The following is a 20,773-nucleotide window of genomic DNA, read 5'->3' as shown; positions in this document are numbered from 1 at the left end:
TATACATCACAGTATATGTTATATACATATTGTGCTGGACATGTGCAGTACAATATAGATATAATGGTGCACATCCTCCATTCTTTATTGTGTCAGGTCGGATGACGGGCCCCCTGACACTGTGGGCCCCATAGCGGCTGCTATAGCTGCTACCGCTGTAGTTACGCCCCTGATCATGGGGTATTAATACAAGAAAAATAAGGCATTTTAAACTTATAACTTAATTATTATAAAACAACAGGAATTAGGTCCCTGTGTGCAAGAGATTATAATAGCTTGTACTATTGAGCTATGCAAAGTTTGCTCTAATAACAGTGACACATACAGAAAACAGACACACGCTGCAGAATCAGTGTGGAATTGTAAATTTGTAAAATGAAGATTATTGAATGAAGGGGGATTCTGTCCAAGTTATTCTTTGTATGTTGAAAAACTACAGTATATAGTTTTTAAACACATTATGATTTTAATTCCTTATATTGTTAAAGAAAACCACCAAAATGATAAACCAGAGACACTTACTCATAGATGCAGGCACTATGACTCTGGTATCTTTTTATATGTGATATACATGGCCTCCTTCCTTCTAGAATAAACTTTTGAAAACAGGGCTGGAGCCAGCACCCAGCATATCTGGGCAAGTGCCGAGGCCCAGAGCTGCTGGAGGGGCTCACATAATAATAATAATAAAAATAATTCTTTATCTATATAGCGGACGCAGCGCTGCACAGAACTTGTCAAACTGTTCCCTTTCCCCAATGGGGCTCACAATCTAATCAATGGCCAAATCTCAGTCCCTGGCAGCCCATTTGGGGGCTCTATATAAAATAACCCATGAGGTGGCTCTTTGGGAATATTTTAGGGAAACGGGGACTGTTTTAGTTTCTGAATGTTTAATTTCGCTACCTGACTTCATTGCAAGTAGCTGTAGCTGACCCTGTTTAAAAATTATGCTAATGAGTCTGGGGGGCTACCCTAGTTCAATTTAAAGGTAAGGAGTCCATAGTCCTTCTGTGATCTGGCTTAACAAAATGTTATATTGTCACATTCTCCCCTCTGCACCCTCAGCACTTGTGCAGGGCGAGACAGTATAACAGTCTGTAAAACCAGATTACAGAGGTGTTACGGTCACCTTATTTCTAAAATCAACTTTCAAAATTATACTAATGACTCAAAGTCATACTATACTAATGACACAGTCTCTCTGTGCTGTAGCTTCACAGGTTGTTGCACTATCTCTGTTAGACTACCTGCTCTGATTTCCAAACACTTCCCCCTCCCTCTGCCTACTGTAATCTTAGCAGCAGAGGAAGTTTCAGCACACATTGGGAGGGGGGAAATGCACCTGCAAGGTTTAACAGCCTATGAAGCTGCAGTACGGAGGAGCTCTGGTATTGCCCTACCTATAGCACTTCTTATTATGGTAATTTTAAATGGTGATTTTAGGAGGAAGGACGTCATAGATAACAGATATATAAAGATTACCGCAGTCACGGTGCCTGTATCTATGAGTTAGTGTCCCTCTATTATCATGCTGGGTTTTGGTAGATTTCCTTTAAAAAGCCACAGTCTTTAGTAGCATGTTATCTGTAGATGTAGATGACATACAGCAAATCGAAACTGAACCTATACTTTAAAACACTAGAAATGGTCCAGTGATCCAGTGATAGCATATTAGATATCTTGTCATTTTATATACTGTTGTTAGGTGAGAAGTAAACTGTGCTTGTCACTAACTATATACTCTATGTATATTGCATTAATTTGTTGTAGATATCTTGCTCATTTCCCTCAAATAATTTTTTAGAATGTCTATAGGGACTCATATCTGGCCGCAAGTTGTGTGGGAGGATATTGGTCCCCCCAACATTCGTGTGAAAGTGACTTTACAATGGCATCAGATACTCCACATTGTAATAAGATTAAGAAAAGTGAAAATGGCTCCCTTTAAAATGTAATACTTTATAATGGAACAATGAGGACAATATTTTACAGACCCTGCATTTGTTGGGGAATGCCTGTATACAGGAACCCTATATACAGTATATATATATATATATATATATATATATATATATATATATATATATATATATATATATATATATATATATGTTGCTATTCACAATACTGGGCAGTGTTTGGCAATATCCAGCAGTCTCATAGACAGTGAATACAAACACAAGGCAAGGGCTGCGAGGGAGAGCTTGCCTGATCGCCAATGTGTTTCTAGTTAAACTCTTGCGAATGAAACAAGTTCCATGTGTTTTGCAGTGTCCATATCCCAATCCTAGGCATGAAATATTCAATAGTACCACTAGGAAGTACAATTTGTTACGCAAAAAAAACCCCTGTTTTTTAACCTGTTTCTAATAGGTTGAACCTACATGGATGGACCTACATCTTTTTTCATCCTTATATTCTATGATACTTTGAAAAAAATGAAATGCAAAATCGAAAAAGGGCATCCACTTGAAGGGGTTAAGATTATGCCCACAAGAACTAAATTGCCAGTGTAGATTCTGTTGTATTACATGCCGTGCAGTGTGTGAACTCCTGTGCGGTGTGGAAATCTGCAGAAGGTCTCACATTTTTTTAAATGTCATAAATGCATTTCTACGTACTGTAATATGCCGTAAACTTTCCTCCTTCAAATCCAAATGTAGAATCGTCCACATATCAACAAATTCATGTGAAATGCATATGAGCATTTATGGGTGTCCCCAACAATTGTCCAGGCAAATACTATATTACACCCACAGGGGATGGTGATGTTCTTTCAACAAAATGAACTCTTGTATCCTGATCTTTTTCCGACTGAATCCCCAAAGAGTTGGTATTCTTACAGATTTGTCTTTCGCTGACATTAAAGGTGTCGAAAAGCCCAGTAGGGATATACATTTGCATGGGAGGGTGACAGGTTCAGTGCAGACAGTGATCTGCTGTAATGAATGATCACATAGGGTGAGAGGGAAGAGCGCAGACACTTATTAGAGAGTACAAGCACCTCATCAGTCTGTCCACAGGACTATGGCCTGCTCAGCTGACGCCACCTTACTTGTCCGTCTCAACTTCTTGTCTGGACACTTCCTCCCATTATTACTGTCCCTGTGAATTTTCTACATTGCTGATTCTTTTTTTTTTTTACATCCTAAATCATATCTTGCCCCCAAACTCCCATAGATGACACTTGTATTCAGCAGTGGCAAGCTGTGTGTCAGATCCTAATCATCACAAAGGTAGAAAGGACTAGGACTCGCTTCTCCTGCTAATGAAAATCATTATCGACCATTATCTGCTTTAATTAATTTATTCATCAAATTCTGATTTGGGTGGCAGTGTTCATGCTGTGAACACCACGAAGACACGTCTTTGTTTTCGTAGCTGCAGATCGGGTATTTAGTCTGATTGGAACCGCATACAATTATCTGCTGGAGTAACCTTTCGTGGGCTCAGACGCGACGTCAAGTAAATAAGTGGAAATTGGAACATTGTGTGTGCATCAAACTATATTTACCCTCTTCTGTTAACTGCAGTGAAGCTGAACAGATACATCCTTCATGGCGGCTTCTGTGCCTAGACGGATGGCAAGTACGGTGCACTGTCTTATACCTGTCTCTGCAAAGGTGAATTGTACTATTCTGTACTTGTGGAACTACAAGTCCCAGCACAGCTTGTAAGCAATGGGTAACTATTGCCTGCATAGACTGTGTTCACCATAGAAATTGGTAATCTGAAATCAATACAATGCACAGACTGGTCATAGGTAATAGGTTCATAGATCATGTGAATGTTCTCATGTGCTTCACAGTGTATAAGATGAAGAACCTTGAAGTGTGAAAATGCATTAGCGTTTGCTTGATATATAATGAACGTCTCATTGTTAAATGTCATTTAGCAATCAGGTAACACAACTCTGCCTATGTCTGCCACATTACATCTGCTTGCCCAGTTACTGTCTAAGTACTTCTTTCCCATTGTTCTGACCCTACTAAACATTCGGCCAGCCTGTGATGGTAACATCAGCATCTATGTATGATGTGTCACAACACTTACAGAATATTTAGATGGTTCTGTTAAAATTGCAGGGACCATTTCTGCTGGGTTTTTTTTACAAAAATGAAAAACCTTTAAATAAAAAACTGCACTGAAATCCATGACAACATTTAGAGTGGGTAACTAGGCCCTTACATAATGGGGCTTATTTACTAAGGTTCCACGCCCTCACCTTTGTCGGATTTTGCGACAAGTATTTAACTGGGGATTGTGTCACACGCGATCGGATTTCATTCGAGGGCGTGGCATCGGATGATCCAACTGATTCGAACTGAGCGCAGGATTTAACTTTCAAATTGTGTCGCAAAATCAAGCACTTACATGCACCAGGAAGAAGAAGGTGAACGTCAGGGCAGGTAAGTAAATCTTCCCCAATGTTCTTTTATTTTTCAGCTGGTCTGTAGATTTGTTGGTGTGCTTGGGATCAATCTCCTGTTACATTACCCATTTGTCATTATCCTGTCACATAATCCAGTTTCAGCTAAGATTTAGATATTGGATAGATGGCTTCATGTTTTTGTGCAAATTGAGTTCTCCCTCACCTTTGTCCCTTCCAGAAAAGGAGGTGTAGCATGGGATAAGGCAGAGCCAACAGTCTCCTTTGGATTCAACAACATGACTATAATTGACTCCTACTGGAGTGAATTGTAGCAAGCCGTGTGCCTAATATATGACGAGGAGTGCCCGCGCTACACAGGATGAGTGGCGTGAAAAACGCCTAACTTGATAAGTGGCTGCCATTTATCTGAAAGTATCACTGCTCCACCACTGTTGTGAATAAGTCTTTTAACTGTAGAATAATTGATATCATTCTTCTTTGGTATTGTGTTAACACACCTGATGCTCTGTACCTGTATGGACCTAAATGTTTGCGATCAAAAACGGGCACCACATGTTTTATCAAAAGAGCATAATTCACATTACTGTCATCTGCTAAAAACAGGCACTGTGTGTTTTGCGTTGTTTACCAGTAAAACGTATGGTATACGTTCCCAGTTGCAAGCATTTACATGTAAACTTATCTGTGTGAAGTAGAAACTCCCCTCACTACGCTGGAATTGTGTGTGCAAATGCAATTAAAATGCAGCACATGAACACGGCCATAGGCTCAGTTGCAATTAGAATTTAGCACCACATATTTTGCCTGTAAACAATGTACAACAAGTGGTCCTCTTGACTCTTGATATAACCCTCCCCCCCAAAGCACAAGGCCCCTTTACCTCCGGACCATTACCCAAATATTAATAAAAACACAAAGACCTTTCTTAAACACAAACCTGTGGGTTGACATCAGGGTCGCCCACAGTTTTATTAAGAAACTAACAAGTTCTTTCACACTCGAGTTCTGTGTTTGTTTCTGACGTGCAGGACTTGTGTTGAACAATGACTCATTGTATTCAATGTATTTTTAGTTAGGACATTTGTGTGTGTCTTTTTTTATGGGTTTTGGACTTGTTTGATTTGCCTGAGATGGTAATATATCAGCTGAGCCTGTGGGCTTTTTAGACTTTCTATCTAAAAAGTTGCAAAAAAGTTGCAAATTGTTCTTAAACTCCTTGTAAACTTTTACCTACGCCTGCTCGGGACTGGAGTTTATTTGTGACAACTGTTTACCGCAACTTGCACCAAAGTTGCAATTTTTGTAAAGATATATCAGGCGCCACACTGAAAAAATTGTGCTGCATAATAAAAGAGAAAAGACAGAAAATATGACCCCCATGGGTTTTGTCAGACATGCATTTTTTCATGCGCACACATGCATTTATTTTTTGTTGTTTCACCCTCCCCCCTTCTCCCTTTCACATCCGTGGTTCAGTGATTTTCACGGGTGCCGTACTGAGCCATTGTTTTCTATGGTTGTTTTCACATTGGCTTCTTTTGTGACTGATTCGTTGTCCATGGACAAAAATTTTGAAACCTTTTGCTTTTTGTCACTAATGAGGCTTGGAACCATGTGTTATGTTTTCAAACCAATCTTAAACCTTCAGTTTTTTGCGGATGCTGGGAAAAAACTGAAGGAAAAATTGGAGACAAAATGCAACGGAAGTGCAACAGATGCGCATTACACACACTAATGCACATTACACACACAGACGCGCATTACACACTGTGAAACTACCATAAGGCTAGAAGCATGTGTCCATTTGTGGACCTACCACAGTGCCAAGGACAGGAGTCCATGCTCTGTAGTTATTTATGAGTAAGGACTCTCTTCTTCCATGCAAACAAGCAGTGTAAAACTGTACTCATGATCAGTTTATATACTGTAATTGTCACAGTAATACAGTGATGTGAAAGAACAGTCTAGTGCCAATGAGCTTTTTGCCGCCTCCATCCTTAGACACTCAGGCTGAACTCTCGGAAGCATCATGCAGTTCACTTGCAGTTCATCCATGCAGACAACGCAGGAAAGTCAGCTCGGATTAGGAACATCTATTTAAACTGGATTCTGCCCAGCTATGGATTTTTTTCCTGCCGCTTCCCTAAATCTTTTCTGATATAGGTTGGCATTTCAGGAGGTGTCGCAACATAGGTTGACAGTGCTTTGTCCTCTAATGGCTTGTCACATGGAAATCCCACACATGTAACAGGAAATCCCAGATTAATATAAGATTCTTTTTGTTAAGCTGAGTATTTTGAAGATCCAAAATCGCACAGAAAGTTTTCTAAATTAACTGTACAATATATTATAGTTCTTCTGCTGCAGCTACTCTGCAGATAGCATAGTGTAGTTGGGATGCTCTTGGGTATAATAACCACATATAATAGTGGATACCAACATTACACTCGAGGTGCAGTTAAAACCACATTAAAAATGCATGTGGTTTTGCATGGTGTTCTAGGTGACTGCGGTTTTTGCAAATTAAACTGAAATTTCTTTATCTGTAAAAAAAAAAAAAAAAAAAAGCATACTATTTTTAATGCTATTTTATTGTGGTTTTAACCACCCCCTAACTGCCCTCTAAATATACCCCTAGGGTACTAATAGATGGTCCATTCAGGATGTGGCTGAGATGAGGCCGAAAGAAGACAATTATCACAGTTTTTCCATAATTTCTTACAGAGTATTATTTAGGGAATGTTTCACATTAACATTAGCCGGATGTGCAGGATACAAAACCGAAATAGAGCAAGTGCTTTAAGTTGTACACCGATTTGGTACAATTCCAACTTAGAGGAATTTTTTTTTTTAATTACTGATACACAGATATGGGGATCACTAGAATAGATCAATTATTTGAAAATGGAGCACTGGTTCCATTGCATGAATTACAAAATAGATACCCTATGGGAAATAGGTTTGTTTTTCACTATTTGCAGGTATTGGATGCCTATAAAAAATCTAAAGATAAAACACGATTTATGGTTTCTTATAACACTATTTTTGATAAACTTTTTTTTGACTGTAAAGATAGTCTCACTATTTCTAGGGCATATAAAATACTAAACAGGGATAATTCAAGTGATAGTAAATTCAATTCAGAAAAACAATGGGAAAGGGATACTAACTACAACACTGTTATTCACTGGTCAGAAGTATATTGTATTATTGTTTATTCCTCTTTAAATGTGAATCATAGGTTTATATAGTTTAATTTTGTACATAGGCTCTATCTGGCTAAGATGGGGTATAGCTCTGCCTGTCTTAAATGTAATGAAAGACAGGCCGATTTTCTGCATATGAGTTGGGGGTGCCCAGCCTTAGAGAACATTTTGGCTGAGATCCACTCTTATATTTCCATTCAGTTACCCTTCTCTTTCGAAGTCCTGGTGATTAATGATTTAATAAATAAGGGAATAGTAAACAATTTGCAGGCTATCCCTGGTGGCGAAAAGTATTAATTGCAAGATCCTGGATGAAACCTTTAATCCCAGCTATTGGGGAAGGGAGAGGCCTAATAGGAAAAATCAGGAATTATGAAAGAATATATTTTGAAAAAATGGGGTCTTTGGACAAGTGGGAACAAATTTGGTGGATAGTTACTTAAGTTCGAAAACTGACATTATTGAGGGAGTTTTTCCTTCTTTCTTTTTTTTTTTATTTTTATTTTTTTCTCTCTCTTCCACCTTGACAGACATTCGGTGGGGGTGGCTAATATAATATTAATGAGATGTGTATGGAAAATAAAAGACATAATTGAGTAAGCCTCTAACCATGTAAAACCTGTAAAACAATTATGTATGGAAAAAGAAATGTAATAAAAATGTATTTAAAAAAAAAAAAACTTTTGGACACATCTCAACTGCATCATGAACAGACAGTCTACTCGTACCCCAAGAGTACCCATACACATTTTGGGCAAGCAGTGGTTACTGTATGTGGATTGCTACTAATAAAATGCCATGCTGCTTACTTGTTAAAGGCGCAAATAGTGCCATTGCAAAATGGCTGTTCATGGTAACCTACCTACAGTTACCTCTGACATTACATATATGGACACACTAACTCTTTGGAGCTTTAAGTTGGATGCCAATTCCTTGACAGCGTGATATCTAGATGACTTACCTCTGATTAAGATTTCTGGTTCAGGTGACATTAGTCTTTTTATTTGATGGTAGTTCAGTAAAAACTTTCTGGTCCAAGCTTTCCAGTGAATCGCCCTGATTCCATGGTTATTAGCAAACCCTCAGTGGGGTTTGGTTTTCTCTGTTCAACGGATTTTTTTAGGCTACCTGCGCACAAACTTTGCAAAAATTGCAGTTTTTCCATAGATGATTTGTATCACGGCCTCCGATTTTCACAGATCCTCATGAACTACAGTCTATGAGTGATCCCTGAAAAATGACTCTGACTAGGACATGCTGTACCCTTTAACAGATCGGTCCATTCAAATAATGGCCACGGGATTGAGCAATTAGAAATGTATTTTACATTTAGTGCAACCGTGTGATGTCCATTCAATGTACTAGTGGTACATGGCCAATTTTGTTCATCTGAACATCTAAATATGTAGCTTCTTTAAAGAAAGCTACTGATCTTCTATTATATGTACTGCATGTGCATATGAGATGGAGCATACATTTATTTGACCACAATGCAAGACGGAGCATCAGTGTTAAAACAGAATTTATGTCCACTGCTTCCAAATACTGTAGGAGCAGCACATCCCTAACCATGACCAAGAGCACACTTAAGAATATAGAGAATGTAAAGATATGTCCTTAAGAATTTCTAAAAAATACAAGGAATGATGAGAATTTAGACGATTAAGCAATGGTTGACCGAATGAGAAAATGCAGATGGTCCCAAATGCCCCATGTTAGATGTAATCAGTAACTGGAGGCAGTGGAGGGTAGTGAAGGATAGGGTCAGTGATTGCAAGCTCTATGGTTCTAGAACCTTATTTCCTGGTGGATTTCTAATACATGCATGCTGTACACTGATTATAAAATGCAATTAGCAATGTTCCTGCTGGCAGTCAAGGGGCTAAGACCTCCCCCTAGTGACACCAGTTTTGGCATTTCAAACATCTTAACTTCCGAGTGTCATCAGCATGTCCCAAATCTCTCCCTTCAGTAAACAGTAATTCAACATTCATTTGCAGAATGTGCAATCCTCCAATAAGCACTATTAGAGGCTAATTCCAGGCCCTAGAGATTCCTTCTCTTGGTAATCCAAGTGCAGACTAATTATTTAGAATCTTCTTTCTGTTTCCTCAGACTGCTCCAGCATAAATATCCATCCACACTGACTTTCCAATCTAATCCTTAATTACATTATTGAAGGAATCCTAGAGAGGATGATGTACGTCTTGACTGGACAATTATACGAATGATATGGATGTGGTAGTGATTAAGAACTACTCTTCCTGGGTCCTATCCTTCACTTTACAGCTGAAACACTCATTACTTCTTTTAACAGATGTTGTGCAGCTGCAAAACATATCAGGAAGAACCAATATTTGTCATCATGATGTATGTGCTTATTTTCAGTCTTTTAGCCAACTTAAATAATATGTGTCATAATTTTTCACACATATTTAAAGTGTAACTAAACCTTGGAAGCAATTTATTTTTTGTTTCAGAAAAGGACATAGCAGGTGATAATAATAGTATACTTCATTATGTAAAGCAGCTTCATGGCTCACTTCACGTTTTTTTTGCTTTTACCACAGGCAGTGAGCCTTATAGGGTCCATCCACTTCAGACAGATAAGAAGGCTAATGATTAACTCATAAGAAGTCTAATGATTAACTCTTTACATAACCAGAGAACAATACCCTTGATGACTCAGTTCTCTGCAGTGATTAGACTATTGAGGATCATTAGACACTTTATCAGGTTCCTTAATCTTTGAGCTGTTAGTAAAGAATGGGACCAAAAGCGGATTTACAGAAACTGCTTAAATTAGGAAGAAAGGCAGGGAAAAAAGAAGGACACAAAAACTTATTTATTTAATAAAGTATACTGTATAACAAAGTTAACTGTTATCATCTGCGCTAGCGATTTATTGACTGAGTGATTTTATTCATTTGGCACATACATGTAAAACTCACAGTTACATATCCTTGTCTCAAGAGGTGAAGTGACCAACTATTATACACACCTATTCTCAGATCATAGGTAGCACATCAATCATATGATATCCTCGATGTACAATCCCTGGTGAACAGATAGGTTAACCAGGTAAAATACAGCATTAAACATCAATGATCAATGACAAATTGATGCATGGAGCTTGGAACTCTATGATGATCTGAACTGGTTGTGATTCCCCTTGTTATACCATTAGAATAAAGTTATTTTTTAACTTATTAATTTAATTTATTGCATATAACCTATATTTCTGCATCTGTCCCTACAGAAAGTCCAGCAGTACACTGTTGTAATTCAAGCCACAGACATGGAAGGAAGCTTAAATCACGGACTATCAAACACAGCCACTGCTATCATATCTGTTGCCGATATAAATGACAATCCACCTGAATTCACCTCCAAAATGGTGAGTGATTTGTTACTGTCACATATGTTATTTGTAGAAAGTGTTTGGGATAAAAGAATTTTAAACTGAACCTGTCACCGCATTTTTAACATATACAGCTAGTGACAGGTTCCCATGGAGCCTAATTGATAAAATGCCACCCTTATTTTTAGCTAAAAAGTGTTTTCCTTGCATCCTCATGAAATCAACTTTGCTATGTTACCTGGCATACAGCTGCTAGTCAATCGGGGTGTGTCCTCCTAGGCCAAATCCAAAGTCTTCTTTGTGCCATGTCTCTTCTCACCATTCAGCACTTCATGTCATGTGACCAGGATGATCTAAGGTCCTTTACCCCCTAACAATTGCATAATGTATGTATCTGATCACATGAAATCACAGCATGCCTCCATAGACTTATTGTTCTCTCCATGTCTCCATGGAGGAATGCTGTGATTTCATGTGATCAGATACATACATGGGGTAAATTTTCCAAATGTTAGGGGGTAAAGAACCTTTTATGACATCACACTGCTCACATAACATGACAAGCTGAATGATGTAACAGAGCTCTCTCTCAAAGTTCCAGCAATGCACTTTGTAAAACATTTAACCCAGTAATTCCTACAGAGCTGTATATGTCTGCAATTGAGTATTGGCAGACGGTCCCTAAGTATTGGTAGCAGTAAGACCTGTCAGTCAGGACTAAGGAGACAGGGCAGTGCAGTGAACACTGCACATGCAGGACTCCATTATTATAATTGGACTCACATCAAGTGAGTTGCATAAAATTTTTGAAACTGATTATTTAACATGGCAGCCATGGAAAAGAATATTTGGGGATAAGGGCAATGCTTTTTTATGAAGTTATTTTTTGGGTTGGTTCATTTAAATGGCAGGTTCTATTTAAAGAGAACCCGTCATGCAAAATAACCCCCTAAACCAAATATATTTTCATAAACTGCCATTAGAGAGCATTGCCTCTATCCCTTCATTGTCCCTCTACATGCCTGTAAACCTAAGCAATGAGGCCCTAAAGCTGTATGCAAATGACCTGTGAAATGTCCAATGAAGCATTAGCATATTCAAGCTGTCCACTCTATTCATGAGTGGGAGGCACAGCCACACCCCCAGTGCTTGACTCACAGCCTGTATAATGGTGTGAGGCTGTATAATGATGTGCTTCCTGGTGCTGGTGGCCACACCCCCAGTGCTTGACTGACAGCCTGTATAATGATGTGAGGCTGTATAATGATGTGCTTCCTGGTGCTGGTGCCCCCTGCAGCCTGTTTATAGGAGAGATACAACAGCTCCAGGCAGCCATGTGATAGCAGAACATGTCAGGTACTTGTGTAGCTGATGTCTGTGTCTCTCACCTGTATATTAGGAGGATGCAGCATGTCAGCAGATGCAGCACACACAGTATGCTTTACTATACATTACACACAGACATGAGCAGGGGGAGGAGAGGGGAGGGGTAACAGGGGTGACATCACTGCCTCTGACTATGTGACCAGCCTCATTTACATGATAAAAAATAGATGATTTTACAATGAATAATGTATGAAATAACAAGATAAAGGCTGGGATGGGATCCTTGTGAGCTGCTCCAACAGGCAGTAGTGACAGGACAAGTGACACAGACCTGATGACAGGTGTCCTTTAAGGAAAGGCTAAAATGATACAGAAAACAAAACTTTCATTTACTGTTGAAAATCATTATTTATAATCCTGATTTCACACTTGTAAAAATAAAATATCTAGATATCTGATATCAAAATATCGCATATACAGGACAACATACAGTAATGTATTAGTGCAGCCACAGAATTAGAGTTTTTTGGATGCAAACTCTGTTTCCTACAAGGTATTTTCCCTCAGCGACGTTCAATCTGTTTCCTATATTTCCTTATTAATTACTCACTGACAGCAATTAGCCAATATACATGGCATGGACCCAAACAGGGACTAAATAGGAGCCACACAGAACTCTGGCAATCCGTGTTTTATTCAGTAGTCATTCCCTCATGCAAATATTCCAGAGTCTAGAGATGAAACATGTATAATGCGGAACTGGATATGAGGAGATAAAACTTTTTTACATTTCAGATGCATAACAAATGTCTGATTGGGTCCTTTAAATATTGTCTGTCCGACTGAAAATTATGTCTAACTGGAAAAGTAGGACTGGGGTAGGGAACAGATTTTCATTCAGTAACGAGCCTTATAGTTTCAGACTAAAGGAAATCTGCCACATGCATGTACTTCTAAACCAAGAACACTTACAGGCCTTCTTAACAGCCTTCTTAAACAAGATCCATACTTCTTTTTGCTTCTAATAGCTTAGTTTTTGAAAAAAAAGTTTTTTAAAGTTATACAAATGAGCCTCAGAAGTTCCTGCATACACCACAGAAGCCCCTTAGCCCTGATGTCTGCTAATTAATCACGCCTCCATTCAGCGTTTGTGCCCGCCTCCTTCCTCCCCACCCAGAGAGCCGAATGGACGGGAATAAATAGCAAACGACTGGTCCAGAAGGGGCTTCTATGACCAAGCCAGGAGCCCCTGAGAGTCAATTAGATCATTATGAAAGGGTTTTTTTTTGCTTTTCTCAGAAACTAAGATATATCAGCAAAAAGAAGTAAGGATCCTGTTTCAAGAGGCACACCACTGGGTCTAAAGAGTTAATCAGAGATGCTGGGTCTAACAAGACCAAGTACAGTGACAGGTGGTCATTTTCCTGTGTAACTGAGGGTGCAGTCACACGTTGCTTTTAAAGCATGCGTTTAAAAATGCATTGCAACAGCTTAAGAGAGATTTTTCTAAATAAATTTGGGTGGTAAAATTAGGGGTCTCGGCTTATACTCGGGTCGGCTTATACTTGAGTATAAACGGTATTCATAAAAATACATTTACATTTCCCTATTATAAAAAATCCCCGCTACACTACAAAAAACATTGCCATAGTCCAAGACTATACATATTATATATCAAAACGACCAAAACAAAATAGGGAATTCATTAATAATGTTCATTTTGAGTGATTTGAAAATTTAAAAAAAAAATGTACCCCAAATAAAAATGAAAAAAAATGTTTAAACTTTTATTGCATTTTATCTAGTTCTATGCATCCCGAAAGAAAACACTGCAAAAAAATTTAAAGTAGTACACAAAAGTTATGGCTTTAATCCGCTGCTTACAAAATTTGCTAAAAATGTCTGGTCACTAGAGCCTTTTTAGGCTCCATCAATAATAAGGGGTTAAGGCAACCTCTCTTGCTGCGGAGGAAATCTACAATAACCCCCAAGTCCATGTCCATCAGAGTAAATTATTGTATCGCATCACTTAAGAAAAATCTCTTTCTGCAATGCAACTTAAAGAGATAAATTTGTGATAGAAGTTTCTGATCTCACAATTTCAGCCATCACACATGAAGAGCTGTCATTCTGGATGAGGGTGATACTGGCCTACAATCATGATGTTTAATTAACTGCTAATTAGTAGCCTGGATAATGTTATGAAACACAACTTGTAGCCGTTCTTGGATCAATTTCATAGCTACCGTGACTTTATTAGTTCCCTCCTATTGATTTGACATTTCTCCTTTGTACATAAGGATACTTCAGGAAATTAGGATACTGCAATACACCTGAAAATATTCATGTTATTTCAGGTGATATTTTTTTCTTGCAGTTTATATTTTGGCTGCACTTTTCCAACACACATTTGTATTTTACTGCATAAATTTGTGTGTACATATGAACCCCCACAGGAGAACTGTATTGTATAAACCATACAGCTAAATAGTTATTGAGATATCCTAAATCCTGTAAATTCTGCAGGCAGCCGTATTGCCCATTTCCGGCCTATAAGAATGCATTGTGATGATTGCAGCTTACCGTAGCTGAGTCCACAAAAGCCCAAATTTTAGGCTATGGCTAATCAAGCACCAGAAGTAAATTATCCTTGGAGGTTGAAGAACTTTCTGAGTTTTAAATACCTTTGGAACTTAATGTTTAAGCTCTTAATGTTCCAGAATGTATTAGGTTTTTTGGAAACTTGTGTTAAAAGAAAAGCATCTAGAGTGATGAGATGAGTCATCATGTGAGGTTGCTGCCAGTTGTTGCTGAGGATAGTTGAAGCAGATGTTTCCACAGAAGGGACTACATACACCAATCTTTTGCAACATTTTCGTGAACTGTAAAATAACACAATACTTACTTACAATACTTACAATACTGTACTTTTTTTAATATTTATAGTTTAAAGAAGTATGAACTTTGCATAAGTTAAAGTCCGAGGAAGCTGAGGGGCGCTCGGGCACTGGCAGTTTGAGCGCCTCCGGCCCTTTAACAAAGTTCATATTTCATTAAGAATGAGGCAAGAAAAAGTCTCAAAAACATTCCCCCCATCCCCTAGAATGAACGACCCATCTGATTAGGACACACTATCATCAGTAATCTGGTGATAGATGTCCTTTAACTCTAGAGCAGCAAACCCACAGAGATTGCACTCAAGTCTTTTTCTTATACCACTCCTCCTTTAGATGAATTTAGGATGTTGAGCTCTGCAGTGCTTAAACAGCTAATCCACTCTTGCTGCGGTGCAGGAAATGTTGAGAGTGGAGTACTGAGCAGAGAGAGTAATCACACACCCCAGGCAGAACGTAACGAGTTCTCCTCTTTCCTTATCGCTTGCGGCTCCTTCGTGATACGATCAGGTATTGTGAAGCACAACAGATGTTAAAGGTCAGTCCGACGCTGGCTACATCAGTCACAGGGGAGCGTGGCAGATCCAATTCTGGATAAATTCCCAATTTGTCTTCCTAACAAGGTGATGGTATCAGGGATTTCAGTGTACGAGAGGAGCAAGGAACCGATTAAAGATTTTTGTGCTGTCAGAGCTGGATTCAATTCTACAATCACTCAGCTTTCAACTTTCCAAAGTCAAGTTATTTTTTTTATTATTATTATTATTATCAAGTGCTTCCTATTTGCATCTGACCTCCACAAGATGGACATTGTTAGAATGATATTGTATTAGTGACAGGATAGTAAGGCCCCCTTCTTTATACATGGCTATTGCTGAGCTCCATTCTGGTTATTAACAGCTATTTTAAGTTATGTACAACAACACTGCAACAGTGACATGTAAAAAACACATCTTTAATTGGTGATCAATATAATAATAATATAATATCTGTTTGGGTAGGGCATATGGTGGTGAAAACAATGAAAAATACTGGTCTACACCATTTACTATGTAACCCAAGGCTAATATAATAAGGGGCACACAGAAACTCCCTGATACACCAAGATAACTTTTTCTGTTGCACTGCTGGCATCATTTTAATCAATGGGCATAACTAGTACTTGTAAGTACAGTATCCAGTATCCTCTCTACCACCTTGTTCTCAGTTCCTATTATGTTGCCTGTGCAGGCTCCTCCACACTCCTCTCCGACTTAGTGTAGGTATCGCTCACCTGTAGTAAGTTTGGTTCTGGTATTGCATGTAGTAAACTTTGGTCTTGTGCTGCATCTGTGTAGGGGACTTTGTTCTGGTATTGTATCTATATAAGTTTACTTGGTTTCAGTATGTTATCTCTGTAGTAAGCTTGTTTCTGGTACTGTACCTATTACGTAAGCTTTGTTCTATTTGTTTACTAGGTAGTAATCTAGGTTGTCTCCTAATGTTATCAGATGTCGATTTATTCAGCGGATGGCCGATTCAATTTGTATGTGCTATAGACCTAATAACCTTATTTGACCTTGCTGCCGATAGCCTTACATACATAACCAATCATACAGAATACATGATTGAGCTGGCTCGGTGCTGTGGCGTGGACTGCCATAGTGTTAAGATTATAGTGTTAACAAGACTCTAAACTTCACTTTCAACATTGTGTGTATAAATGACTAAAATAACATTTCTTTTCATCACAGTTCAGCGGTGATGTCCCAGAGAACAGAATTGATGTTGTTGTGGCCAATCTCACTGTGGTAGATCGAGACCAACCATACACTGCCAACTGGAATGCTATATACAAGATCATCAGTGGTGATCCATCCGGTCACTTCACTGTGAAAACAGACGCGGTTACCAACGAGGGCATTGTCACTGTGGTAAAGGTGAGGACATGCGATGCTTACATTGACAAATATTAAATCTTCTCCTGATTCTATCTACTACTAAGATGTCCTCCTGAACAATGTGATTGTGTATCCACTGCAGAAAATTCAGCCCCTGCTGAATCGGTACATGTTTCTAATCTATTTATTTATATGTGTGCACATTGAACTGTCTTTTGAAATGAATGAAAATGTATTGATAGCTTTCAGGGAGCACTGTGTACTTTATTGGGAATCCTATTACCAGCATCTAGAGGAGTCATTAGAGAGACGCTTCTAGTCAATAAGGCCTCTGTTGTCAGTATGGCCACTGCTGTTTGCCTTGTGCAGTGTTTAGTCTGTAAAGGAACAACTCGTATTCACTAAACAAAGCTTGGATGTAATGTCTTCCTCAAATCATCTTTTTATACTGTGCTGAGAATCTGGTGTAATTCATTGGGGGCTGCTGTCAGATGAGCAACAGAAGCACGAGGCAACCCTGTCTGCAGGATCTGGGGAGTGGAAGAAAAGCTGCTCTACAGTATACAGCTAGTCTAGCTACTCAAATCATACAGAGCGCCATAGACTGTAAATCTTTTGTTATTGAAATTATATGATTTATAAGAATGTAGACCACTGATCAACATATATGATCTACAGTGGCGTAACTTGAAGCTGATGGGCCCCAGTGCAAAGTCTGTTCCAGGCCCCCAACTATAATGTATGGTTTATAGTAATAGTCTTCTCATATGGGAAAGTGAGAACTTATGGGCCCTCTAAGCATCTTGGGCCCAGGTGCAACCGCACCCTCTGCACCCCCTCAAGTTACGCCCCTGATGATCTATAAGAACATAGACCACTTCAGAGCAAATCATAATAAATGTGAGCGCATTCCTTAAAGAGGACCTGTCCTAGCTGTCCTAGCTGACAGGGGCGTGCCGGGGGGTGTGTCGGTCGGCCCCTTCATGAATAAGGTTGACTTCAACTGCAGAGGATATGAGGATCCGACCTCTTATTTGGTAAGAGGTCAGATCGGTTAAAACCACCTTTCCAAACATAAATTTTTTAAAAAATCGGTAGATATAGCAAGGGCTGGGGAGAGGATTATAAGGGGCATATTTGGTGGGTGTCTTTTTGGGGGCTGACAGGTCCTCTTTAAGAATCTACAATCCTGGGGAGATTTGTTGAGCCACATGTTCCTGAATTGTGACTATGTTTCCACTAAACAATATAGCCTCCATGGTGTGCACCTCATTTAGATGTTGTTGCTTGTTCAACAAAAATACAATACATTACTTACCTGGAAAGAGCAGTGGCTTACAATGTGACATCATCTTCTGAAATTGCGGCAGAATTTTGGTAGAAAAGTTCACATTTTGATCGCTCATTTATTGCAAGCTGAACTTAGGAGTGGAAACTACACAGAGAGAAGGTATTTGCTCCTATTCAGTGTGTTTAACAACTCCTCATTGTGGCTCAATGCAAAAAACAGATTAAGGAGGTTGTCCGAGACTTTCCAAAAAAACAAAGGTGGCCAGGAGGGGGCTGCTTAAGGGTATCCTACACTGCTATTGCTCTGATCTGTGTTCCATATAAACAGGCATGGTCTCGGAAGCAGCCCTGCATTCAGCTTACAGACAGCTGAGGTGGCCAGCCATGCCCACCCGTCCCTATTCACAGCATTGTATATGCGGAACAAATGGGTATGGGGTCATGGGGTATGACCGGAAGCTGGATGCAGCGCTGCTTCCACGGCCATGTTTGTTTACATGGGGCTCGGACCAGAGGGATAGCAGCGCGGGACACCTGGAGGGCGCCGGGAGTAAGTACATGTTTATTTTTTAAGCAGCCACCTTTGTTTTTTGGAAGGTCTCGGACAACCCCTTTAAATAAATGTGAATGGTCTTGAAGCAGTACAGCATCTGAAGGTGACCCAACTTATTCACACAGCATTGGCTAATGTGATAAATCTGGCACATTTTCAGATTATAAACTTTTATTTTCTATAATCTGTACTAATGAATCTATACACTATTACAGCTAATAAACAGTCACATTGCAACTATCCCTGCATTGGGACTGCTGGAAGTATTATATAGGGAAGATTCCAAAAGTAATAGTGTCACTTCAATATGAAAGAAGAGGTATACTGTATAGACTTTCTACATCCTGTCATATTGGTTTCCATTAGATAAAGCTGAATTCAAATGTTATTTTACCCTTCAAGGGTGATAGAAACCTGGCAGCATTATTTCTAAAGTCATTGCTTGTATTAACACCGCTACATCTATTCTGCTTATTGAAGCACATCCCACACTTTTCACATTACTTTTTTTATATAAATTACAAGCCTAGTTACAAGTTATGTTCCCTCATTTCAGCCTGTGGATTATGAAATGAACAAGGGCTTCTTACTAAACATCATGGTGACCAATCAAGCACCTCTGGCCAACGGCATCCAGATGTCCATGCAGTCCACCTCTGCAGTGACCATTTCCGTTATGGATGTCAATGAACCACCCTACTTCCCCAACAGAAATGACCCCATCAGACACCTGGAGGGGGAGCCAGCAGGCCGGCTTCTCACTACATTCTCTGCAGTGGATCCTGACCGCTCACTGCAGCAAGCTCTCAGGTTGGTAAGATAGAAATATTCTGTTATATAGAGGTCAGTAACTATAAAGTGGAACTTAACCTTTGAAGAATTATTTTTACTTTATGAAATTAATAGAGGTGATTATAGTAAACTTTTTAATACAGCTTATTAAAAGTTTTGCAATAACTGTTTAAGTTGGGATAGGCAAAAGCAAGGTGATTGTTTAGGGTTTGACTGCTGAGATCCCCACTGATGACAACATTGTGGGATCTCGGTTTTAACAGTGGGTAGAACACCAAGAGGAGCATGCGTTATGTTGATAGGGGATAACCGAAATAGTTGGTATAACCCTTTTAAGAAAAACATCTTCTCTGTGACTTTTACATCAGTGATCATTGGGGGTCATTTACTAAGGGCCCGATTCGCGGTTTCCCGACGTGTTACCCGAATATTTCCAACTTGCGCCGACTTCCCCTGAATTGCCCCAGGATTTTGGTGCACGCGATCGGATTGTGGCGCATCGGCGCCGGCATGCACGCGACGGAGATCCAGGGATGGCCGACTGAAAAACCGACGGATTCGGAAAAACCGCCGCATTTTTTAAAAAAAAATGTGTCGCGAAAATTGCACTTACCTTCACTCAGCCCGGCTCGGTGTATTCCAGTGCATTCCGATGCTCTTCAGCGCATCAGCGCCACCTGGTGGACGTCGGAGGCACTACCTTAATAAATCCCGGCCGGACCCGAATCCACCACAGAGAACGCGCCGCTGGATCGCAAATGGGCCGGGTAAGTAAATCTGCCCCATTGTGTCTGAAAGCCTTCTAAGATCAATCTGCGGACTGATACAGAGGATCATGACTAACTTTCCATACCTACTTAATATTTCCGTTATTAATTTTATGAAGTGATTAGACTATCCAGGGACTGTGTGTAAAGAGTTAAGCCATTGAACACTTTAACAATAAACTTTATCTCACAGCTGTTACATAAAACTTCATCACAACTGATTATATTGTAGTTGAGATGCTGCTCTAACTGTAAACTAAAACAGTAAATGCCTATGGTTTGACCTAAACTTATAAGGTATGTTCACA

At 39.3% G+C, this 20,773-nt stretch overlaps 1 protein-coding gene across 2 annotated transcripts in view; it reads left to right on the top strand.

Annotated features, from left to right (window-relative positions):
- The window catches only part of CDH4 (cadherin 4), a 512,453-nt gene that overhangs the window by 476,729 nt on the left and 14,951 nt on the right, over positions 1–20,773 (top strand). For both annotated transcript variants that reach the window (XM_072110989.1, XM_072110990.1), the window contains exons 8-10: positions 10,862–10,999; positions 16,917–17,102; positions 19,463–19,716. In XM_072110989.1, coding sequence (XP_071967090.1) covers positions 10,862–10,999; positions 16,917–17,102; positions 19,463–19,716 — 578 coding nt within the window. The remainder of the gene's footprint in view (positions 1–10,861; positions 11,000–16,916; positions 17,103–19,462; positions 19,717–20,773) is intronic.

This window comes from Engystomops pustulosus, chromosome 6 (assembly GCF_040894005.1).
Source record: "Engystomops pustulosus chromosome 6, aEngPut4.maternal, whole genome shotgun sequence".
Lineage (NCBI taxonomy): Eukaryota > Metazoa > Chordata > Amphibia > Anura > Leptodactylidae > Engystomops > Engystomops pustulosus.
Note: the sequence above shows the minus strand (reverse complement) of the source record. Positions and strands in the feature narration are given on the sequence as shown.